The sequence below is a fragment of the Falco punctatus genome, assembly GCF_963210335.1.
Source record: "Falco punctatus genome assembly, chromosome: 3".
Taxonomy (NCBI): domain Eukaryota; kingdom Metazoa; phylum Chordata; class Aves; order Falconiformes; family Falconidae; genus Falco; species Falco punctatus.
Window position 1 is genome coordinate 121,508,562 of NC_137582.1, and position 25,727 is coordinate 121,534,288.

The 25,727-nt window shown below is 53.1% G+C and overlaps 1 protein-coding gene across 1 annotated transcript in view; it reads left to right on the forward strand.

The window, feature by feature from the left end:
* Positions 1 to 25,727, forward strand: part of SDC3 (syndecan 3) — a 46,895-nt gene that overhangs the window by 14,470 nt on the left and 6,698 nt on the right. Inside the window, exons 2-4 of the mRNA XM_080378892.1 lie at positions 22,001 to 22,118; positions 22,574 to 23,169; positions 24,887 to 25,157. Coding sequence (XP_080235018.1) covers positions 22,001 to 22,118; positions 22,574 to 23,169; positions 24,887 to 25,157 — 985 coding nt within the window. The remainder of the gene's footprint in view (positions 1 to 22,000; positions 22,119 to 22,573; positions 23,170 to 24,886; positions 25,158 to 25,727) is intronic.

Sequence of the window (25,727 nt, forward strand, 5' to 3'; positions counted from 1 at the left end):
ATACCTGGCTCTGTCCCCTCCACCAGGCTTGTCCCGGCAGTGCCTGGGCCTTGTGCGTGGGTCCAATCCTCTTTCCACCTCTGGGATGAACAGTGGATGCTCATGGATCTGCAGCTTTGGGATGAAGCTTGGGATTGCCTCCCAGTCCAACTGGGCAGGGAAAGGGAAGTGAAACCTCTCCCCCAGCTCCTGGGATGGGTGCTGAGCTCCCTCCCTGCCTCACTCCCTGCCTGCTCACAGCAGTTGCTTGTGGATCCCACCTCGTCTCCCTGCTTCCCAGTGTTTTGGGTTTCTTTAATTCCTCCTAGTGATAGAGCAGAAAAATCCCTTTAAAGCTGTATTTGCAAAGCACGAAGCTTGTCTGGGCAGACTTGGGGCATCTCTCCTCTCTCTCCATCCCTGTTAAGGGGTTGGGGCTCCCTCCAATTCCCCTTTAACCCAGCCCAGGATTACTCCAGTTAATCTCCTTCAGGCTGGAGTCCCTCTGAAAACTGGGGCACGTTTGCATTTGGCAAGTGCAGCAGCTTAATCAACATCCATTACAATTTCCATGACAACTCTTTGGGAAGGTGAGCAGAAACTCCCTACCGTTGAACAGTTGAACACAAGCAAGCTTGCAAACACCCTGTGCTACTGCTGGGGCTACCGGTCAGCAAAGCACCACCCTTGATTAATTGTTCCTAATTAAATTCCATAAAGAAAAGGGCTGCCTGGGAAAAGGGCTCCTTCATTTTTTTTTCCAGTGGTTTGTGGGACGAAGGGGGAGTCGGTATTAATTGCCAGCTGCATGCAAGAGGTTCTAATATATTCCTGATTAATCATTATTAGGAGGTTCATTAGCTGTGGCTCAGCATGAGAACAGATTGGGAGGGGCAGCAGGGCTCCAAAACCTGAACTGTAACAGTTTAGTAGCAGATAGGCAACGGTCATCGCAGCATCAGGACAGTGATAGCTTTTCTCCTTAGCGTGCCTTTTAAATATGACCCAAACGAGGCACCCACACAACCCCCCGGGTTTTAATGTATTTGTTGCCATTTTCATGGTTGCTGTGAAACCTGGACCTGGCAGCTTCCTGCATTCCTAAAAATGATGTTGAGACCCTTTCTGTGGCTGGGGACAATGCCTTCGGGTGGGCTCCCTGCATCCGAGGAGGGGGCAGCTGGTGGGGGGAGCCAGTGAGGATTTTCTGCATTCTGCAGGCTGGGGCATCGTGCTATATGCTGGGGAAGGTCTCGGGTCCCACCAAGTGTCTCTGTAACAGTGAGTGGAGGACCAGCTGCAACTGCCACTGCTTGGTTAGGGAATGGGGAAACTGAGGCAGCAGCTGGGAGGGAGAGAAGCTGGCAGCCGAGGGGGTGATTAGGAGAAGGGGAATAGTTTGGAATGGTTTGTAGGGCCGGAGGATCTTCCCTCTAAGAGCAAAGGGGCTGAGATCTGCCCCCATAGCCCACCTGTCCTTGCCCCAGCCCAGACCTCAGAGACTCAAATGTTCCCTTTGCCACCTTAAATGACCACAATTAAGTCAATCCCAGAAAAGTAAGTGGCATTTAAAAAAAAAAAAAAAAAAAAAAAAAAAAAAAAAACAAAACAAAAAATACCAACACAAAATTAAAAATCCTACAATTGCTTTTTGTGGTCAATAAGAGGCTTTTTACTCCTGTGACTGCTTCTCCTGCGGTTTTGGCGGAGCATCCCCTGGCATGGTGACAGCACCCTGGCTCACCAAAGCCATCCCAAGCTCCCCAGGGGGCTAACTGTGTGTGTGTGTGTGTCTGTCCAGATTTCTCCTTAATCTCTTTAGGGAGAGGAAAAATAGTTACAGCGTATCTGAGCTGTGCCAGTAGCACCCGCAGTGGGATAACTCACTCCACAGAGGTGTTCCTCATGGAGGGAGGTGACACAGAGGTGACTTCCTGCCCGTGGAGGGAGGTGACGTGATGGTAGCCTCAGACCATGGGGATTTCTGGCTCCTGAGTCACTCTGGCTGCTCGGGCTGGGAAAGGCATCATGCGCCTGACAGCAGAAGTTTTCAGCCTGGATTGTGGTCCCTGGGCTTTGTCCCCACATCCCGAATAACCATGCTGAGCTGGTCCTGGGGAGGGCTGAGACCTTGCCGCTCCCCACGGGGAAACCTCGCGGAAGGGATGTGAGGTGTGGCGTGGCCGGCTCAGTGCCCACCTCCATTGGTGGATGATTGCCCCTTGGCACGCAGCCACGTGCGGCTGAAACCTTTCCTTCCACAAACAGCCATGAGATCATTTTCTTCTTCCCACAACACAATTAAGCATAGTCCTCCCTATTCCACTGAAAATTAAGGAGGGGTTAGGAGCTAAAACACTGTGATCCCTCTCCCAGCAGGGAAGGAGCCAGGATGTGGCTCCCCAAGCATCCCAAAGCCTTTCTTTCCCCTGCTGCAGGGAAGGGTTTTGCCCTAGTAAAGGAGGGGACATGCCAGGTCACCGGGACCAAATCTGTGCTGCCAGTGCCTGTCTGCATCTTGGCACCGAGACCAGCCTAGCCTGGTAGACAGGTGGGAGGGTTGAGGCTGAGCTTGGCTGGTTTTTAAAAAGGGTAATTGCTCTTTTCCTTGCGTTTTCATTGTTTAGCAAAGGGTTGTTATCTAAGCAGGCAGGGAACAGCAGTCTGGCAGCACTGGTGCTTGGCTGGAGGGAACATTTGAATGTGCCCAACTGAAATGACACTTCACGTCAGAGGTTTGGGGGACAAAAAATATAATGTTCCCATTTTTTTGTGGAGCTATGGAGACACAGCCCCAAACAGGAGCTGGAGCTGGCCTGTATTGCTTTGGGAATGGTGAGGAAGAGCAGGGTGTAAAGAGGCTCCTGGGAGCCCTGTAAACCCAAATGCTGCTCACAGGGTGCCCAGCTGGGTGCATGCAGAGGGTCCTGAAGGGTCCTGGTATTGCATTGTGAAGCCAGTGAGCAGCATCCCTATGTGATGCTGGTGGGAGCAGAGACTCCCCCTGCTCCAGCTGATGGTTATTTGTGTGCTGTCAGGGATTTGGCATTTGGGAGAGCATCTTGCTCTTCCCCTCATCCACCCGCCTCTGCACAGCACCCACCACTCAGCCTGCGCATCATGTAACACCCTTATCCTCTGTGCATTACCTGCAGTGGTGGGATGCACACCCCAGGACACAGAGACCCCCAAATTCCCATTATCCCCGGCTGGGTGATCCACCCGTGGAGCTAGCACAGATGAGGATGTGCCACTAGCCCCTCTTTGGAGCCCATGTGCTTGGTGTCCTGGTGCTGGTCACACTTTGCCAGGTCCCCATGAATCACCCGCAGCTCATCCCCACATGGGGTATTTTACATCTGCCACTTCAGGCTCCTGTGTTGCACATCTCCCTCCGCAGCTTTCCTGGTTTTTTTTCCCTTTAATTAATGGAAACCATCCAGGTGTGTAATAATAGCACCAGGTGACCTGTATTTTGCACACTCTGCATTGTAATTAGGAGCTGGAGCACAGAGACTGTGCTCCCTGGTGCGGCAAATCTTTCCTGGCCATAATTAGGGAGAGAAAATGGAAATTTTTTAAATCCATGGTGGGAAATGTGGCAGGAAGGGACCAAGCCTGGATCAAGCTCTGCTGCCTCCCTTTTCCAGCAGCTCCTGTCTCCACTGTGCCATCCTGACGTGCAGATCTGGTGTGATATACCTTGGTTGGTAGGTTTTAAGCCTAGAAAGGACTGTGCAATCATCATGTCAGAAGGTTTTATGCAGCTCCTTCAGGCTCAGAGGCTGTTGTTCCTTTGAAGGATATGGGGTGTGTGGCCAAAGCCTGCCATGGCCCTGGCTCCCTGTATATGGAGAAAGCGTATGCCAGCAATATGTAACCAGCACTGAAAATACACCTGGGGCAGCAATATGGGGGTGTTAAACCTGGCTTTGCCGGGGACCTTTCCCTTAACTTTCTTGTTGCATCGTTGCACAGGGAGGGGATTAACCTCCTGAGAGTATCACAGAGCTGTTGGAAGCCCCCAGCCTGTGGCCTGTCTCCCTCCAAAGTGCCCATGCTTAGGTGCTCTCCCTTAGTTTGGGACTTTTCTACCCACTGTGGCTTTTTCACTCCACAAGCTGTCTGCACAGAGGTCCCAGACCCCTCCTCACCCGCGCTCACAGGATTAGGCTCCCTTGAGCCATCTGGTCCCTGCAGGAGCAGACCCCAGTTGGTGTCCCTGCAAGCCCTGAGCCGATCCCTGCAGCTCTGTACCCATGGATACATCCCACAGGATCCACCACAGGGACAGCCTGGGCTCCCCAACACGGGGACAGTTACCCTCAGTAACTCACTTCATCTCCCCCTGTGCTGCTGAGGGATTTGCTGTGCCTGGCTTGGAGGAAACACCTTGTTTTGAGACCACTGGGGCAGGCACAGATGTGTGCCGCCTGTGGGAGCTGAGTTTGGAGCCAGTCATGTACATGCTCATGGAAACAGAGAGGGAATACACCTCATGGGCATCTCCCACCTGTGTTTAGGGAAGGTTTGGACCAGACCCATCTGCCGCGGTTGAGAGTACAATAGAGAATAAGGGGACTTGTCTCCCTGCATTCAGTGGGGAGCCTTGGGGAGGATGCTCTTGGCTGGGGACAGCTCACAGATGGCACTTTGGTTATGCCTTTCTCTAGCTTGCTGCTCCCACCGCGTTTAAGCAGTGGCTGTAATTCCCTTTAATCCTTACAGGCAGGCTCCCACTGCAACCCACAAAGCACTGCCTGCTTCACCTGGCGGCTGGCGAGCTGGTGGCACACAGACATTCACCGTGGGTGGCCCCAGCACTGGTGGTGGCCCCAGCAATCGGCTTAAGGAAGCTAAAGCCACGGGGACAGGAGGGATGAAGGGAGTTGGTGGGGGTTGGCGGGGGGAAATGAGCCACTGGGGTCTTGTAATTAGAGGTTGGGGCCTCCTGGGTGGCAGTGGTGTCACCCCTGGGGACTTGATGGCTGCCTTTGCCCACTCAGGACATGCCTAGTTCAAGGCTGGGCTGGGGTGAGATAATGATGGATGCCAGCGCTGAAAAGCATCGTTTTTTGGGGGTGGGGAAACAGTCCTGTGCTGTGAGGGGAATTGTGGCATTTTTGACCTCTGAAGGTAAAGCTTGGCCCTGAGATCCCTGCCCCACCTCACTCCTGGCATCCAGGGGCTTTTCCTGGAGGATTTTAGAGCAATTTCCCCCAGCTCACTGGGTTGTCATACGGACAGGGAGCATCACTCAAAATAGGGTGTGAAAGCAGTGGGGGTGCTGGCTGTTTCTGCAGCAGAGATACCCCTCACCTCCCACTGCATCTTCTTATTCCCATTGTGTTCTCCAGTGGGGACCCAGGTACAGGAGAGACACAGCCTGGTTGTGGGGTCCCTCCCAGCCCTATTGCTCCAATTAGTGCAGCCAGTGCTGATTTCCAAGAAACATCCCTTGGCAGTGGGTCACCCACACTATTTATCCTGCTCCCATCCCTGCAGCAGCCTGGCATCATGCTGCTCTGCTGCCAGGAGCCCCGGGCATGGCTTTGGGCAGGGAGTGGGGCTTGGCAAAGCCCAGCTGGGCAAGCACAGCCTCATCCTCTACAAAGGGCAGAAATCAGGACTTCTACGTAGTGTGTGCGGAGAGCATCCTCCGGAGCATCCCTGCAGCAGCTGCAAAAGGAAACTGCATTAATCCTCCGTGTTTGTCCAAGCTGCACACTCAGCTCAGTGCTGGTGGGGTTTCGGGGCCAGGGAGAGCACAACTGTCACCACTTTGCCAGCATTCCTGCTCACAGGTTGGGATGAGATCCTGAATCCACGTTCTGGTTGCAGCTTGGAGTGTGTAAACCACTTTACTTCAGATAGTTGGGGGTGAGTATAGAGGGGACCCACTTCTCTACACCAGCAATGTGCGTATTTATAACCTGTTTTTTATTCTGGCTGATGTAAGCATGCCTTCCTCGTCCCTGGGTTTGATGCACCCTTCTGAAACCTTGTCCCTGGGGATGCCACACGTAGCAGAGTCTCAGAGGTTAATGATATGAGGTGCTAAAAATAGGGCTTTTTATCTACAGGCCCACGTCCTTGTGCATTTTGGGAAGCAGGCAGGAGGAAAGGCAAATTGGAGCTGGGATGAACATGAGCTCCAAGCTGCTAGGTGCAACTTGGAGGTTGGGGTGCTGAGGGGTGCTGATGTTTGTGGCTGTAGGGAAGGGCAAGGACAATTCCCACTCGTTTCAGAGGTTGTTTGTGGTGAAGCTGATGGAGAGGTGACTTACGGCCATGCTGGGGATTTGCTCCATGACTCAGTTTCCTCATGGGTGAAAAGGGGGTGGAGGTGCCTGGCAGAAGGTTATAAATTCCTGGGGAAAAAGTGCCCCTTCAGTCAGATGAGGATTGCTCACGCATCACAGTGTTGCAATAGATGTCGCTTGCTTCTGCTACTGCACGCACACCTCCCCGGTATAATTTTAGCATTTAATCCTCCCCAGGTAAATCCTCCATTTTATTACATCATAAAAATCCATCAGATGCAAAGGCATGAGGTTTTATGCTGCCCTCCCCCACAACACAGGCAATCTGCTGGGATCTGAGTGCCCAGTGAGGGCTGCGGGTAATCCCCTCCAGTATCGCATCCTTAATCCTCACTCTGTCCCTCGCTGAACTGGCTGTGGGGCAGAGCAAGTGAGCAAGGGGAGAGCTTGGGTTTGCTTTCAAGTGAGTGACTGCCAGGCTGGGGTAAGAGTGCCGCCCAGCCGGGGCCAGAATCTGCTGGTGGGGGATGAGGAGCTGTGCAAGCCCAACTGCTGGGGCTGTATTGCGGTGGATTTGCAGCAAAGTGCATGTCCCATGGCTCTCCTTGCACAAGGGAAGGCTGGAAGGGGCAGCGGGAGGGAGATATTCTGGATTTAGAGGAGCTGGGAGCCCAATTTGCAGAAGCATCACCATTTCAGCTTGGAACACGGGGAGTACGCACCCAGGGAGAGCCAGTCTGTGGGACTGCAGTCCCCTGTACGTCACCTGTGCTGCATCCCAGTGTTTCAGTCCCCCATCCCCAGCCTGAGCATCCAGATGTGCTCCCTAGCACAGACCTGCTTCCCCGAGACTCCCACTCTCCCCACTCACAGCAAAATGGCCAAGGGGATGCGAACACAGCCAGGCAGCTGCCTTCATCCAAGGCTGTGCTCTGGCCTTGCTTTCCCAGCTTGCTTGCACCCGAGCCTTGCTGCTTCCCTTGCATGCAGACCGCCTCCCATGGCTTTTCCAGCATCATTTGTGGCACTGGGTGGGTGTTCAGGATTCGTGCTGAGCCCTATACAGGGCTGGGAACGTGGTGGGAAGATCACCACCGGCTGTGAAAATAATTAGGGAGAAGGAAGCAGATTTTTGAACCTAAATTCTTGCTTTTAAAATTTTTTTTTGCAGACTAAGCAGTAGCTGGGTGAGTTGTAACCTTGTTGCTCCTGAGTGATAGCAGTCAGGGACTTTGCTGCTGCTCCAGCCAGTGGAGAAATCAATGGTAGTGGTAGTTGTACGGGTGGAAGCGTGACAGTCGAAGGATGTGAGTGTGAGGAGGCTGGCAGGGACAAGCTGTATCTTTTATTAGAGCAACCAATACGGTTGGGGAAAAAAAGCTCCAAAGCACATAAGCTTTTGGGCTCACAAGTCCTTATTCAAGTCCTAAATAGAAACAGCCAAGTCAGATCACTGGATTTATTTTGATCAATTTTAGATCTGGAAAAAAACCCCGAACTGATGAGCTGAAATATTTTTTTTTTTCTGGTGGGTTTTTTGCCTTTTTTAAGTTGTTTTCCAGGGAGCCCCATCACTGCAGCAGGGCCAGATAGGGCTGCGAGTGCATTGAGAGAGATGCTGGATCAGGTGATGGCCCAGACACCACAGACACACCGATTTTTGGCTTTCCACATCCCCTGAGGAGAGGCTGTGTGAGACTGGACTCCTGGAACCTCTCCCAGGCTAGTGCAGGCCTTTGAGGAGATGCTACCTGGTTGCTTTGTGGCTCAGTTTCCCCACCTGAATGGCAGAGGGGATGCTCCCTGCAGGCCAGACTGGCCCTACAACTGACAGCTGTCCTTGGTGAGGGGTGTGGAGCTTGTGGAAGTGTGTGTCGCACCAGAATGCTGCCCTGTCCCTGGAATGAAGCATGGTCCCATTGCACGGCTTTCTGCCCTGCTAATCCCCCTGAGGGGTGAAGCAGAGCCCTGCCGCTGGGCTGCGGGGTCTTTCCCTACTCTGGCATGGGCTGTTGTAAGTGCGCACAGATGTGGCTGTCCCCTGGGTCACTGCAACCCTGACCTGATCCTGCTGGCAGGATGCTTCGAGGCACCCAGGCTGGAGATACTTAGCTCTGTGGGCACCAGGGATTTGTCTTCAGCCATTCCCAGGATTCATCTACCCGTGATGTGCAGCAGTACCCCTGAATGCTGCCTCGAGCTGCTGGAGACCTCCTCTCCACAGGAAACACAAGATTGCTTTTCCCAAGGAGAAAGGAACTGATTTTGGGTGTCTGTCCCTCTTGCTGATGCACCCAGCAGGCATGGCACCCAGCACCCAAGGGGCACGGCACCCAGCCTGTCTTCTCTGCTGGTGGCACAGTACTGCCTTGGGCTCTGGCAAGCATGGAAGGGGTAGAAATCCTTCTTCGCTGCCCAAGTGACCCATCTTCAAAATGTGCAGTGCTGGAGGAAGGCAAAGGGCTTTTACCAACAGTTGATGGAAACATGGTGGAGGAAGGGCTTGAACCTGCTTTCTACTGGTAGCCCTGCCCACTGGGATGTCTTGCTGTCTGTCTGACCCCTGCCAGCTTGAAAAGGTGGAGAAGAGCAAAGGCTGCCCTTATTTATTAAGAAGATGATGGACTCTGCCACTGACATCCATTCCCTTGCTCTGACTCAGTTTCCCTCTCCCTGTCAAACACAGGAGGATGGTTTTCCCCTTCTGTCACCCAGTGCTTTGGGGTGGGTGAGTTGGAGGTATGCAGGAAAGGCTCTGTAAGGGGCATTTTCCTCCAGACGACGGATATCAGCTCCAGCACATGCACTCCCTGTGCACAGTCCTGCTGCTCTCCTTCAGCTGCTATTAAATACCTGCTGTGATGATGGTAATATTCCACACAGAGAAGAAGGCAAAGGACAGTCAGGGGCTGGGTGGGGCTGACCTGGCAGTTCTCCTGAGCTGCTGGCACACAGGGCTCTTGCTCCAGGACCGGTGATGCCATTTTAGCCCCATGATGGATGGTGCGACCCTGGTGAGGTCACACCACCAAAATGCAAACCTCTTCTTAAAGCTCTGGGGCTGGTGCTGACTGGTAGATGCTGCCTTAAGGATGCTGGTTTTAATTTCTCTGGTGGGGTGCTGAAACACTGCCATCCTGCTTACTGTATCAGCTGTAATTGTAGTTGGAAAAGCAGAATGGAAATGGCTTGTTTAGTTACATTTCATTAAGAGGACTTCATCTGAGGGCAGGAAACAAGGAGGCTTGGGCTGTATAAATATTTGAACAACTCCTTCCAGCAACATAAACCCCTTACACACATACACCCATCACACATGGGCAGGATACCTCGAAATGTTTCCCACCACATGCAAAAAGCATCCAAATCCCTCATTCCTGGTGTGGGGGCAACGAGAGCGTGAAGTGGCTTTGTCCATTGGCAGAAGCTTTGCTCATTTATAAGGCTTGAAGCCTTCAGCTCTTTTATTTTCTCAATAAGCTGAGCCCTGCGGGGCTGGCGGCGTTTCCTGGGCAAGAACCAGTAACAAGAGATGGGCACCGCTCAGGTCAAGGCTCTGATCTTTGGCAGAGTTGAGACATTTTCTTTCATCTCGAAACTTTAGCTTCATTGGCGCAGTGCAGAGCCTAAGCACTTCCAGATGGGACACATCGGGAACCAGGTCCTGGTGTCTCAGAGGTTGCCATGTTTGGGCTGACCCCGTTGTTGGGGGCTGTCCCAGTGGTCACACAGCCAGCTGGTCCCCTGGGACCATTTCTCCTCCCTTTGCACAAAACAGGGCAACACCCAAAAAGGCAGAGTTTTAACAAATGCATGAGCTGCCCCTTTCAGGGAAAACTGGGGGTTTTAAATTGCATTTGTATTTTTCTTTAGCACACATCAGGTTTGATTGCTTAATGCCTCTGGATGCAGAGGGGAGGATGGCTGTGCAGCTGCTGAGCTGAAGGGGCCAGTGCTGTTGGAAGGGAGATTGATTACATTTCCAGATGAGTAACTGCAGCAGATAAAGTTCAGGGCAGATAAATATAGGTGAGGGCTCTTTGTGCGTGGACTAGAAAGAGGAAATGCCATTGTGGTAGGTTTTTTTCCCCCTAAATCAAGGAGCTCCATTGGCAGTCTGCTGGGGGTGCGAAATGTCAACCTGCTCCTGAGCACTTCTGGAGGAAGGCGGGCTGATTTTGCAGCTGAAAAATACAGATGAAATTAATCTTGTGGCCTGGATAACTGCTGTTTTGCTCAGAGGGGCTGGGTAGAGCCAGGGTACAGCCCCAGGCTGCCTGCTGGCCTTTCTCTGCTTTGTGGCATCACCTCTCCTCCCTGGGCATGGCAGGGAGGGTGGGGAGTCCGGTGTGAACTCCCCACACTGCTCTAATTCTCATTGGAGAGCTGAGTGATGAGGCAAGACAACAGAAAGTCGGTTACTCTCAGCAGTGAGAAGCGCTTCCACAGGTGCTGGGAACTGCTCGCTGTTTGCAAGGAGCCTGAGCTGGGGTTTTCGCACCCCCTTTGCAGTACTAAAGCCTGGTTGCTCTGAATCTAATCACCTGTAGATCTGTTTTTAAGGTGCAAAAAATTTGGGTATTTAAGCATCAAGCAAGCAACACTTGGCATGTGCACATCCCTCAAGGGCTGATTAACTCTCTCTTCATCCCCAACACCAGGTGCCTTCCCTGAGTGCCAGTGGCATATCAGTCCCAGGTAATCACTGCACTTCCCTGGGAACCTGCTGGCCACAGCACTATACCTGCACACCAGTCACTCCAGGCGCTCCTCCCCACATCCCTTCTGGGTTTTGCTTTTGCAGCTTGTTCTCAGGACGGTCTCAACAAGGATTAATCCCCTTGCCAGAGTTCGTCCCAGCTCAGGGGCTTGCAATAAATAGAGGGGATGGGCACACAGTGCATGCAAAACCTTGATGCATCCCTGCCTTGTTTTTAATGCACTGGGCATTAAGTCATTGTGTCTCAAGGGCTGGCACCACTGTAATATTTTGTTAGCACTGCTGCCTGCCTCGTCAGTGCTTTAATACAGAAGACCTGGGAAATCCGAGCAGGGAGGGAGCAGGATTAGGTTTCCCCAGCTCTGGCCGTGCAGTGTGGCCAGTAGAGAACAACGATGCCAGTGTCCAAGGTACTGTGCATCAAACCATCCCTGCAGCTATTCCCCCTTTCTGCTGCTGGAGTTGTGAAGAAAAACTGAACCTGGAGAGACCTGGTTGCTCCACAGGGCTCATGGGCATGGGGTGCATGACAGTGGCTTTTCTCCAGCTGCAGTGCCTGTCCTTCCCTGGCCATGAAGAAGGGAAGCAAATGGGCTCCTGTTGGCAGCAAATAGGGTGGAAAGGGGGGAAAAAAAGCTCCTTCCCTCTCTAAGGCTGGGAGAGTAAATATTTTTTCCTCACATGGGAGCTGGTGGGCCTGTAGAAATGCTGGTGTTGCCCTTGGGTGACCTGGGAAACTTGTAATCAGCCCAGCCATCTGGCTGGGGAGATTTGGATGTGCAGAGGAGCTCAAGCTGTTGCCAAAAAGCCACACAGCCCTCGACAGGGCTCATGCTTGGCTGCAGCCATGGCTGCCATTGGCTTTGTAAGGCTGAGTCTCTAGTGACCAACCAAAAGAAATAGTCCAGTTCTTGGGACTGGAGAAAACCCCTTACAAGGCCAAAATAACCATGGAGCCATTTATTTTCACCTACTTATTATGGGCAACAAGCAGGAGGATGCCTGAAGGTGTCATGTTAAGTGGGAATAATTAGTTTAGGTCCTCACCAAAACGCTCTCAGGTGCAATTAGGAGTGTAATTAGGAGAGACGAGGCTGCTTTCCAGCAAGGTGCAGCACCCTAGTTCTTCCCCACTCGTGTTCCCCTGCAGCTCCTCCTCCTCAGGTTTGTTTTTCTATAGGACAAAGCTCTGGGTGTGCAAAACTTTCCATTGAGCTTCTGGTGTCTGAGCTCTGGCCACCATGGCATTTGCACAGCTGAAAACCTCCAATCCCCGTAACAAGGTTTTTAACCTCTCTTTAATGTGATGGTGGCCCCTGGCTTCATTCAAGTCTCAATTTGATTTTTTTTAATATCTGCTCTAACAGTGAGGGTCTCTGGTGTGCTGGTGCTGTGGCAAAGTTAAAGCAAGCCGCAGAATCTGAGCAGACCTGTCCCTCTCCAGCTCTGCCTTCCAGCTCATCGCTGCTGTCATCGCACATCAGGAGGTCGAGTCCTGGTTGGAGAGGACATTGTGCCTTTCCCCCACAGTCCTTGGGGAAGGGGGAAACTGAGGCAAGGACTGATGATGCCCTTTCCCACAGTGTGCTGCCCACCAGCACTAGCAGACACGATCTAATCCATGGCACAATGGGTTATAATCTCTGCCTCCCCTGGGGAGGGGGATGCTCCCCCTTTTAGTTGTCTGGCTGGTGGGGAAACCATAATTTTCAGCCCAGAGTTGCATCTGGGGAGACGGGGGAGCAGAGAAACATGAGCTGCTGGGTCAGCGGGCTGTGACACATGGCTGCCCCTCTGCAGAGATGCACTGTGGTCCCCAGAGCCCTGGGCATGGGAGAGGAGCCCCTGCCTGTTCCCACCCCCTGCCCTGCATTATTTACACCTATTTTGCAGACAGGTAAACTGAGGCATGTGGTGACTTGTCCCCTGTGTGTGCCACCTGAGCATGTGGCTGTGCCTACAGCTCCCTGCCCCTCAACAACACCGAGGAGGTTTGTCTTGGCTGAACACTACCGCCAGTGCCTGGGTGTGGAGCATGGGACTGGCTTCACCGTGGGTTGGGTAGGGCGAGCACCCCTGGGGCTGTTGGATCTCTGTGGGGGAGCCGGAGGCAAGATGGGAAGTGTGTGAATCCCGAAGTGCCAGTTAGCAATGTCCTGCTGCCAGGAGGCCGTAGGGGAGGTGTTTAACAGACATAGCGGCAGTCCCTGTGCCAAGCGCTTGAGGAAGGGCACGGAAAGATATGTATATATATATAAAGTCCTATTTTGCAGCTCTATGGAGAGCTGAGTCTTAGGGCGGGGAGTGAGCACTGAAATGCGCCTTTGTGGAAGGTAAGAAAAGCTCAAGACAGTTTTGCATGTTAAGCTGTGATAGGATTATGGAGCAGAGCAAATTAAATCAATTCTGTAATGACCGGGGAAGTTCCTGCTGACGGCAGCGGCTTCGGAGTCCCAGGAAGGAAATGGTGGATGGAGCGGGGGTGGGGCTGAGACCCACTGTGAGCATCGGTGGATGGTGGTCTGGGGTCTGCGGGCAGTGTGCCGGGGAGGGCAGGATTTTCCTGCGGCTGCCTCTGCCACCATGGCAATGTGCGATCCTATGGGAATTAATGAGTCTAGAGCGCACTGTGAATCCTTTGGGGTGGAAAAGATATCTGCCCAGTCAGGTAAAACAGGGAGGTGGAGGAGGCCAGGCACCCCAGCTGTCTGACCCCTGCCTGTCCCTGCCTGCTAGCCTGGCTGGTTTTGCTCCATCCCATGCAGGCTGTCCCTGTTGCCCGCCCTGGATTAGCAGGATGTTGATGGTAGGAGGATGGAGAGCACCGTAAGTTTGGGATTTTTCAGCAAGCAGGTATCATGGTGCTCCAGGCTGTGGCACGGCACTTTCCCCATTCCTGGGGACCAAGGCATGTCTATAGAGCCCCGCTATGGTGGCTTTTTCCCTGTGCTGGGTCACCCAGGCTTGGGGGAACCTCCAGCTTCACTCTCACATCTGCCGATAGAATGATTTCCAGCCAAGTGCTCCATCAGCTGTGGCCAAACCCACAGCCGTGGGACAAAGGATCATGCTTTGATCCACTATGGATGCAGCAGGAGCCAAACACGGCAGTTCCCGAGCGTGCTTAGGGGGACCTGCCACCCCAGGGGAACCCCAAGAAGCCACCTCAATTACCTGATGCAATCCCAGCCGACGCGTGGCAGAGGCTCACAGGGCTCATTTGTGCCTCTTCATGTGACGTTTTGCACATAGCAGGAGGTGGGGACTTTTGTTTGTGTGTTTGGGTTTTTTTCTCCTCCATCTCCCTGGAGGTAAAAAGCGGAGCGTACTGGGAGATGAGGTGTTAGCAACAATTTATTTTGGGAGGTTTGCTATTTTTCATGCCAGCCCTGGCTCAGGGATATTTATTGTGTAGTGGGGAAGGATCTGGCACTAATCCATTGAAGAATTGGGATAAAAAATTACAGTGGAGACAGATGATTCCAAGGAGGAAGAGGAAGAAATGCTATTTGAAGAGCTGAGCCTGGTCCAGATTACCTGGCCTGGAGGTTCGTTATATTCCCTGAGCGATGATTAAACACTCACAAGCACATGCGTGCAAATGCCGGTTTTGGGATGCGCCTGCACCCAGCCTGGCTCCTTGCAGTGTTGCCTGCATTGGCAGCAGATAATCGATACAAAGCCAGAATAATTGCTGGTCCTTGGTAAATGTTAATGATTATTTTACTTGCATAAAATAATCGGCCTATTAAATCAAAATGTACTGGGGCTTAGGCAGCTCTTATTCAGGGACTTAATTAATCTGAGAAAGAATGAAGTTACACAAAATAACTGGCTACTGCTTGCCTGAGCTCACACTACCTCTTGCGAGTGGGATCTCTGCTGGTTGTAAGCATCAGTCCCCGGGTTTCCACCAGCATCCTGCACCCCCGAACTCCAGCTATGCTGTGGCACTGCCTTCTAGCCCACCTCCTCAGCTTTGTCACAGCCATCTAAGCAGCTTTGGTGGTCTCTAGCAGCAGTCTGTGGGCAAAATATTGGCTGGGGCTGACCATGCTGTGACACTGAGGTCTTTTCCCAAAGCAGCAGGTCCCGGCAACACTGAGATGCTGTCTGGAGCAGCTTTCCAACAGATTTATTTTTAACTCACAGCCTTGGATCGAAGAGTGGAAATTCAGTGATTTTTTGTAGTGGGAAAAGAATTGTGGAGTCTTCAAGGTTCAGAAGCAATGTTTTCTTTCCAACTTTATGTGCAAGTTAATATTATTTCAACTGTTTATGGTATCACTAAATCACATGTTGGGGTGAGTTATTAAGGTTTTCTATATAAACCACAGAAAAGTGCTTTCAAGGGGTGATTAATTGAAAATATCCTGTGGAAAATATCATAGAAATAATCAACACCTTTCCTGCAATATGTTCTCAGTTCAAATGTGTTTTCCTGGAGAAAACAGCTTTCTGCCCCTGACGGATTGCTGACCCTGGCTGCCTCATTCCGAGCTTTCCAACATGGCCAGATTCAGCATCTCCCTTGAAGGACACGACCCGGGTTGCTGTTACTCTTGCACACTGCCATCGCCATTTGCATTGCTTCATCCTGTCAAGGCCAGTCTCCTGCCCATCTTGTGCTCTCCCCTTGCCCTTGCAGCACGCAGGGCTGCGGGGCTGCTGCTGGCAGCAGGGGGTCTCAGCTTCCCAAAGCTCTCACTGGGCTGAAGTGCAAACAAGACCTTTGGGGCTTTGGCTTTCTGTTTTTGCTGTTTGTTTTGCAAGCAGGATGGGATGTAGAGACAAGAACCTGTGCTTGGCGCCAGGGGGTGGGGAGGGGTGGGGTGGCAAGCTGGTCCTTGTGCTCACCTGCAAACCCTGTCCCTTCTTCCAGGCTGCTTTCACACTAATTCAATCTTCCTTTTCCTTTTTAACTGCCCACCTGTGGGGATGTGGGACAGGCTGGTCCCCTTTGTCCCTGTTGATGCTCTCCACATGCATCTTTCCCCCTGCCTTGGCCCAGTCTCATGCCCCAGAGTTGTGCCAGAGACTGCTGGGTGGCCATGGACACCCATATCATGGGATAAAATCGCCTCTGTCTGCAGCCTGCCATGCCAGGTCTCCCTGCAGCAGGAGCCTTCTTGTCTTGAACCCCATGTGTGGTGCTGGGGCTGCGGCTGGAGGCAGTGGGAAGAGGCACATGGGGTCCTCAGGCTGTGATGCTTTGCTTGGGTTTGCTTTGCCTCTGGAGTTGCTCAGCTCTGCTTACCATGCATGCTGCCAATGAGCCTTACACACATACCAGGGAAAGGACTTTACCACCTAGCTTCCACCCTGTCATCACCAGCCTGAGCTCCAGGCACAAACCAAGCCCGCATCCCAGCTGCCTTAGAAACCACTACATTTCAGCTCTTACTATTTCCTTTGTGATTCCCTCAGGGAAAACTCTTAATCTTCTGTCCACAGCTGGGGGGGGTGAGAAACATCCACAGCCTTCAATCACTTCCACCACCCAGACTGGGGCAGATAACTCCCATCCAGGGCTGCTGGGGCAGAGGGAGATGCTCTGACCCTCCACAAAGTCCTGCAGACAGCAGATGCCAGGACTCAAGTCAGGATTTGTTGCCCTCCCCCCCCCCCCGCCCCCGCCGACTGCTCCCCAAGGAGCTCCTCCATGTTTTCAGGGGCAGCTCTTCTCCCCTTCTCCCACCACAGCCCACCCCATGAAGCCATTTAATTCCTTCTTCCCCACAACACCCCCAGGAAAGCAGACCCCAGACCCGGTTCAGGTGAATGTGCTGGAGGACACCACCTAACGCCCTAAACCAGCAATGGCTGCATCACCATGGAGGCGGCAGTTTCCATAGCAACAGTTGCCATGCTGATGGCTACCGGCAAAGGGCCTGAGAGCATCCCAGGGAGGTTCACCAGCCTTTCTCTGTGGTTAAGATGGATTGATTTATAAGGCTGCCTTCCTCCTGGTGTGAAAGCCAGACACCCAGCAGTAGATACCACTTTTGCAACAGCAGCACATTTTGAGTTTAATATTCGGGGCAGGTTTAGGGAATTTTAAGTCTTTGCAAAAGCCCTGCTACACAGTGGGAACACCCTAAAAAATATAACACCCTAATCTTCCCTGCCTAGGGAAGGAGGGATGCAAGGGTGCATGGGATTTAGGAAGACCCAAACCAGCTGGTCCCCTTCCCCAGGACACTGCAGAGGGGTCTGTAGGAGCATGTTTGTACCATACAGGAAGGTGGCAGGCAGGTCCCCTCTGTGCCTCAGTTTCCCCATCTTTTCAGTACTCAAATCCTATGGTGTACATAGATTGCTGCTCATGGGAGGGCTGAGGGTGATCTTTTACCTGAGCTTTAAGTGTTTTCATCTGTAAAAGGGTGTTTCCCACCTTTGTAAAGGGAGAGAAGAGGGAGGGATGGAGCTTCTGCTGTGCTGGCTGGGTTAGATGCACATAGGTGATGGAGAGGAACTGAAGCCTCTCTAATATCCCTGCTCAGCTCTGATGGTGCCAGGCCAAAGGGCTCTGAGCTCTTGCTTGCTTTCCAAGGCTCTTAGTGCAGGATTTGGGTGTGATTTTTGCTGCTGTGGCTCCTTGGCTGCCATTCCCGGCTGGGCCAGCCAAGCTTCAGAGGTGAGGCGTCAAAGGGGACAGCAAGTGGCTGAGTGAGTGTTGCTGCCTGCTGGTCTCATTCAGCCCCGTGGCAGCTGCAGAGCAAAAGGGTCCTCTGGGATCAAGAAGAGAATGTTTTTCTTATCCGAGCTCAATGTAGTGGCCCTGTCAACTCCAAAGCTGCTGACATCCAAATCCTTTGGGTCTGGCACTTATTTTGGGTCGTTTCGAGCATTGGAGGAACGTTTATTGAAAATTGACTTTCTGACCCTGACCTATGGAGAGTGCTTTGCATCAGGGCTTGCTGTTATAGTAGCAGATCTATGACCTTTCTGGACATTGGAGGAGTGGGAATAGGGCGGGTGATTGGGGTATGGATGATGACTGAGCTGGGTGCTGGCCCAGGCTGCCCCTGTGGCTAGCATGGTAGTGATGGGCTCATGGGCTGAGCCACGGGGATGTAATACAAGTGGTTCCTTTTCTTCAAGACAGTCCTGAGCATGGCCCAGTGGAAAGCCACCACCTCGCAGGGCACTTTTAAACCTTTTCACCTCCCATGGACTTAGACATCACCAGCCAGTGTCTCAGGCCCTGCTGCCTCCAGCAGCTTCACCTTGACCCCGGTTTAATTTCCCTAATGAAGCCCAGCTGAGGGAAGCAGTGCTGAGCTGGTTAGCGGAAACCCCCTGCCTGCCAAGATCCATTAGCTTGGAAGCTGTAATTGCATGGATGAGAACTGCTCGAGCTGGCTAATCAGTGGTCCTCGGCATCCTGCTGCGGGCAGGGCAGGGCAAGGGGTGGCATGCGGCGGCATGCGGCAGGGGACACAGGGACCAGGACATTGTGCTGGGGTTTTCTCCCTGCCTTGAGGAGCCTCTGTCCACTGGCCCAGCTTTGCATCAGATGCCTGGAGAGGGCTGCACAGAGGTCCTGGGGGTCCTGCGAGCGTGTCCCACCATCCCAACCATGGGAAGAGGCTGATGAAGGGGGTGTGCACGTGGCTTGCATGAAGTTCATACAGTGGAAAACTGTCTTTTTGGGCTTGCAATCCTGGCTGGGGCGGCAGCCCCATCCCTCCTGCAGCAGGTTTGGGACAGTCCCTGACATCATTCCTGGGGACCAGGGGCTGTGAAGGACAGGTCCAGCATGCCCAGGGGGTCCTGCCAGTGGGCTCCCTCTGGCCTTGCTCTAACCATGCAGAACCTGCTGGGTCGAGGATAAAGTCTGGGTGAATTTTCTCTTTTGGGACAAATCCAACCAGCTGCATCTTTGCTGTGATGGAGGCTGTGACGGATGGGGAGGCAGCTGCAGGTCATGGGGTGGGAGCTGCCATCCAGCATGATTTGTGATTTCCCAGGCTGGCAAGATCACTGTTCCTCTCCCCTTCATCCCAACCATGCAAGGGAGAGCAGCCTCTTCATTGCTGGGGAGGGGGTGGGGAACAGGGGGCCATGCATGGCTGCGGGGCTCGGTGCACGCAGGGCATTAATGATCTAAGCAGCAGTAAATCCACATAAACACCAACTGTTCCCAAGATTTATTGCATGTGCCTGACCTGATACCATCAGTGCTGCATCTGGGGCAGCTTGGCTGGAAGGAGGTTTACATCAGTACTTCCGGAGTGGAGCAATGTGGGGGCTTTTTTTGGGAACAACCGTGTTCCTAACACCTCCCCCTCTGCGTGGAGAATGCCTGGAGATATTTCACAGGTCTTTATTAATAAATCTTTGTAAAGCTTCATGGGCTGGGGCTGTGCTTGCTGCAGCCAGGGGGTCCCCCCATGCCTGGTCCTGGCTGTGTGGTTATTGAGGGGTTTATGCTGGGCAGATGCAATTCTAGGGTGAAGGATGCTGGAGACAATCAAAGGGTTGCCCAGTATCCTTTGCTGCTTGCCTTGCTTTTGTACCACCAGCTTCACCTGCATGCAGGAGCAGTTCGGGAGCATCTTCTGGAGACTTGCAGACAAGCAAGAGAAGGGAAACTCATCCCATGTTAGGACATGTTTCACCTCCTCTGAGCAGCAGGAAGGCTGCAGCTTTATGAATGTTGCAGTGCAGCAGCAGCGTGGTGCCTGATTGTGCAGGAGCTGTTACTCCATGCACTGAGCTGGACAGGCAGCAGCTGGAGCTGGGCTGCTGACGGGCTGCCCTGTGCCACGGGCTGCTTGAGTCCCTCCTTGGTATAAACTCCACTGACAGCTGCCGATCCTCTGGAATCCACTTAGGACAAAACCTGGCTGAGAACATCTCTGCTCTTCTGCAGGCTGGCATGTGAGGGACAGGCACAGGAGAGATGTCTCTCACATTTGGGGAGTTGTCTCTGGAGGGCGAGTTTTGGCCCTGGAAGGTGTCTTATTGCTGTGAAGTTTTTCCAGCTGCAGTCAGCAGCTCCAGGAGATAGATCCCTGCAGGGCTGTGGCACAGATCCTGCTCCCTCAACCTGGAGGGAGTGATGTGCATTGCAGGGGTGAGGATCTGAGGAGGAGTCAGGCCCAGAGGAAAGGTTCCCAGCTCCAAACATCTGCATCATGCCAGAGAGCCACTAGCTGCAAGCTGGAGCACAGCATTGGTGGGTGGCATGGGAGGAGGATGCTGGAATCAGGCACCGGTGCCTGCGGATTCCTCACTGAACATGTGCTGAGCAGGGGGTGCTGGGCTTAGTTGCTGTCTGATCAAAATACAAGGGTGTTAGTCTTGTGGGAAAGTCTGCTTTTCAGGTTGCTTTTGGATTTAGGGCTGGACAGTTCTTACTGACACCTACCCATTTGCCCTTGCTGCATCACTCCAGGCTCTTCTCCTGGGCATTCATTCACTGGTTCTGTGAGATGGGTGGATGGATGGATGGATGGATGGATGGATGGGGGCTGGCATGGCATGCTGGAGCTATGTGCTTCCATTTTTGTTTCTTGGTCCAAGCAAGGGGGAGCTGGGGCTTGGTGGCTGGAACTGCCTCATCTGGTTCCAATTTAAGGGAGAAACAGGCTTGATGGCGCTGGGACATATGGCTCCCATTATGGCAAGGCTTTGCAGGTCACGCAGAGAGAATCAGACTTCTTCAATGAGCTGCTGGCGACTGTGAATTTGAAATGCCAGGATGGTGCATTTTTGCGGGGGCAAAGACTGGCTCTTCCCAGTGATTTGGCAAGTGTGTGGGGCATTGGAGACTGGCAGGATATAACCAGTGGCTGCAGTGATAGGGGGGAGCGTTGCTATCACTGGAGATAAAGGAATAGATCCAGCCAGAAAAAACTCATCAGCACTTTCAAGACAGACAGACCCTTAAAAGCCCAACTCCCCTTGACCTTCCCAATAGATTTATGTCCCCAAGAATGTGCTCATGCTGTCACCATGGGTGTATGACACAAGTGGTGTATCTGCAGCACCCCAGTGACTATATAGATGGGGTTTGGCCAGCAGACATCTCCTTGGCTTGGGCACCACGGCAGCAATCAGCTCTCAGCCTCTGGGAAGGGTCCTCCCGTCTCCCAGCCTGGATCCGGCATCTTGCTGCAGCCGAGGGCTGCTGGGTTTTCTCTCCTTCGGCAGCTGATGGGCTCTCGGAGAAGAGATGTGGGGACAAAGTGTGAATTAAGTCCCAGATTTCTATGTCATGGGACCTTCTGACTTTTTGGAAGTCCTTTTTGTTCCAATCTGGAATGAAAACTAAGAAACTCAAACCTGTTGTCAAGAGGTAAAGTGCTCTAATAGGTGAAAGGGACCCTTCAACCCCTTATTTTAAATTTAAACACTAACCTGGCTTTGTACATCTTGGAACATCTGATGCTATCTTGCAGATCAAAGCCTCCTTGTTTGGTTTGTAATTAAGTGTCAAACCATTTCCTTGCAACACAAACAGGAGACACTTTGATCTGCAAAGCAAGATGTTTAAGAGCCCTGCTAGCAAGGGCTCTTCAAGTTTTAGCAGCACTGTAAAGCAGTGGCATATTTGAAGTCTGATATTGTTTCATATTGAGATTTTCCAAGTTATGGCAGCTGATAGTGTGTGTTACTGTCACACCTGTGCCAGGAGTCACATGAAAACCATCTGAACCAAAACAATAGCAAGCTGAAGAACCAAACTCGTAATTTTTCTAAACAGTTTCCAAAGCAGTTGTTGGGTTTTTCCCCCTTTTCCAGAGGTCTTGTTTCCATGGGAAATGTTATTGGAGTCAATGTGAGCTTTCCACAAAATGTCAGCTCGTCTGAAAGATTTGCAGCAGCGAATTGTTTTTTGGGGAAAAAAATCCTATGATTCTGGGTCGCTCAGCTGGAGAGTGCTGCCTGTGCTCCTCCTCCCTTGGTCTTGCTTTTTCCTGGCCCTTTGAACCTGCGTGTCATTCTGTGAGGGCTATCTGGGGGTGTCTCTGCAGGCACCGGTTTTGATTTGCTCAGGCTAGAGCTGCTCATGCGTCTCTCCCTGCAGGCTCAGCGCTGGCGCAATGAGAACTACGAGAGGCCCGTGGACCTGGAGGGCTCCGGGGATGATGACCCCTTTGGGGACGATGAACTGGATGATGTCTACTCAGGCTCTGGCTCAGGGTGTAAGTAGCTGTAGGGTTCCTGGGGAAGGGTCCCTAGGGAGCCTGTCTGTGGGTTTTGATGGGACTAGAGAGGGGGCTTGCCATGGGATGTGAAGGAGGATATCGCCCCTTATCCACCTCCGGAGCTGCCTTCCTGCCCTTCCTAGACAAAAGCAAAGGGAACTGTCCTGAAGGTTGGGCTCAGGTGGCTCTGTTTCCCATTTAAGTCTCTGGCCCTGATGGTCAGGATTAGCCCTGCCCCAGCGCAATGGCATGTGCCATGTTATATGTTATGTTTCATTGAACCCAGAGAGGGGCTTCAGCCACCGCATGGCATTTACAGCCCTCCGTTTCTGCTGAACCCAGAACCAGTCCATGCTCTCATTTTTTTGGAGGGTGAGGCCAGGTGCGTGTCAGCCCTCAGAAATGCTGGGGCAGCAGCAGCTTCACCCTTTGCTGTTCTTCCCCTCTTTCAGATTTTGAGCAGGAGTCGGGACTCGAGACAACAGTTAGCCTCACCACGGACACATCTGTCACGCTCCCCACCACAGCAGCTGTGCTGCCCATCACCTCGGTGCAGCCTGTGGCAACCCCCTTTGAACCTTTCCCTGCTGAGGACACCACCCCCGAGCAGGCAACCAGTGTCTTGTATATCCCCAGGATGACAAAGGCACCAGTGATCCCCAGCTGGAAAGCAACCACCACCAGTACCACTGCCAGAGACTCCCCTACCACCACAACCACCACCACGGCCAGCACCACTACCACTGTGGCCACAACCACCACCAGCACCACCATGGCCACTGCCAAGCCCACCACCATCTGGATATTCCTGCCCCCTTTCATCACCAAGGCATCCACCACCCAGGCCACGACCCTGGAGACACCCACCACCTCCACCCTCGAAACCAGCACACCAACAGAGGTGGCCACATCATGGCTTGTCCCCACCAGCACAGCCAAGCCCAGGTCCCTGCCAAAACCAACCACCTCCAGGACTGCAGACCTCACAGAAAAAAGCACTGCTTTTCCATCCAGTCCTACCACGCTGCCGCCCACAGAAGCCCCCCAGGTAGGAGGCAGGAGCCCTTCTCACCTGCTAAAGGGCTTGTGGGTCATGTTTGAAGCCAAGTGATGGTGATGGGAAACCTTTGGGGTTGATCTGTCCTTAACCAGTTGCTCAGAGGGAGGTCAAGCCAGGTTGGGCTCTTCCCAGCTCTGCAGAGAGTGGAACATTTGGGGAGCTGGAGAGGGGAGATTAAAGGGAGGGGGGCGGTTATCATAGGCACAGCCTGGTGATGGGGCTGGTGTGGAGCTGATGGGGGCACCTAGGGGTATGCCACGTGTTCCTGGTTTCCCTGGCTCTGCCTTGCCCAGCTGCTCCAGAGCAGCTTCCCCAGGCAGGAGGGGAGCAGGGCTGGGGGTACCACCACCTTACAGGGAAAGAGTGGCTTTCCTCTGGCTTTGGTGTCTGGGCTCATCAGACCATTTCCCAACTTGCAGCCTGTTAGTGGGAGGCCCAAATGCTCTGAAATTATGGCTTGATGGTGCATTTCCAGCCCGTTGGGTGTCCTGAGCAGGGGATTTAATCCGCTGATCCATCTCTCATTCAGAGCCCCTCAGGGACCCTTTGAAAACTACTTTGAGTGAAAGGTGGAGTGATTTGTCTAAACTAGTCCCTCTTTTCTGTGTATATATAGTATGTATAGCGCTCTGGGCTCTTGCTGACCTTCAATTAATCTCTGTCACAAAAACGCCTGCCTGTGGGAAGCAGTGAGCCACGCGCTTGTGCTGGGGGCAGCGTGACACTGAGAGGGCTCCTACTCACCCGGCTTCATCCCATCAAGCACTTTGCTCATCCCAAATTGTAACATCCCAAGGCAGAGGTGGAGGGAGCTGTTTGCTTCGTGAAGGAGGGATCCTAGGAAGGTTTTGCTCGAGGATGCTCAGTGTGGTCCAGGTCAGCATGTGGACACATAGGTCAGGCTGCCAGGACAAGGGGGAAGGTCGTGGGGGGGGATTTGGCCCTGAGGTAGCTGCAGGTGTGGGGATATGCAGAAGGCAATGAACAGGTCAGCATTGGGCTTGGGGGGGATGGAGCAGCTTATTTGCCTGGCCTGTGTTTGCTCTCCAGGCTGGGTTCGCCTCTTTGCCAAGGGGGCTTAGTCAGGGACCACAGCAGGGAGCCGGGCTGGCTCCATGTCCTGGGTGAGAAGGACCCATCTTCCTGCTCCTGCCCCATGCCGCAGGGCCCCAAGCATCAGAGCAGGTTGAAGGGAGGAGGGAAGGGACCCCCCCCCAGGGCTCACCCTTAGCATCTGATCCTTACACTTGCTATGTTGCTGTAGCACAGACGGTTGCATCACTTCATGTCTAGCGAGGAGGCATCTGTGAGATGTTTCTGCCAGCTGTCAGTTTACACAGAGCCCAGAGGAGGGGCTGGGATGTGGGGCTTTCTTTAGGGGAAGCTACAGAGAACAGGTGGGAGTTTGTATTTGTACATCTCGAGGGCACCTGGGGTGGGGACAGGGAAAAATGGTCCAGCTCGGCCACGGTGGCCTCAGCCTTTTGGTGACCATCACGATATGAGGTTGTGTTGCTTGCTTGCATTATAACCGTCCACTTCAGTGGCACAGGGAAGGGACAGTCCAACATGATCCCCCATATTCGCTGCTGAGAGGGCCTATCATTGGTACTGTAATGTCCTTCCTCTGGACACATCAGAGCTGCTGGAGGCAGGAACCACTCTTTGGTCCTTGTCCCCTGCTCCATCTTGTCCTTTCTCCCAGATGGAGCCAGGGGAGGTGACGACAGTCCTTGACAACGAGCTGGAGGTCCCAGTCAGCAGCGGCCCCAGCGGGGACTTTGAGATCCGGGAGGAGGAAGAGACGACTCGTCCCGAGCTTGGTAATGAGGTGATGGCTGTTGTGACACCGCCATCGGGACGTGCGCTGGGCAAGAATGCAGAGCCAGGGATGATCGACAACACGATAGACTCTGGTAACTCGGCTGCTCAGCTCCCTCAGAAAAACATCCTGGAGAGGAAAGAAGTATTGATAGGTGAGACTGGCAGCTGCAGACTTGTAGGGGGAGAGCTGGTGTGTTCGGAGCGGGGGCAGATTGCTGGGCTGTCCGTGCCCCAGGAGAGGGGTCAGGCTTTGGCAGGGTGTTGGGATAGTGTGGAGCCTGGGATAACCCACACTCATCTGCCAAAATAGCTCTAGGGTCTGTGCTGGGGGGGTCCCAGGGGTCTTCGTGTCTTTGCCAGGAGTGTGCAGAGCTGTGCACAGTTTGTTTTTGCTAAGATGGGTTTCCAGGAAATATGTAGGATGTTAGGGGAAAGATGTGCTACAGTGTTGGCTGAATACCACCTGGCCACCCCTAACTGCAGGGGAGGAGGGAGGTGCCCTGGGAGGGCCACTTGTCCCAGCCAGAGGGACATCAGAGATGGGGCAGAGATGTCAGTGTCCCAGCCTAAGGGAGCTGGAGGTGATGGCACGACAGAACATTTATTGTGCTGGTGGTCTTCAGCTGATAGTGGCAGGTGCTGGCAGGTGCCCAAATGAGCAGCTTTTTGGGGGACTTTCTGCACCCTCCTTGCATGAGGTGACAGCCTGTGCAGGGACCTCT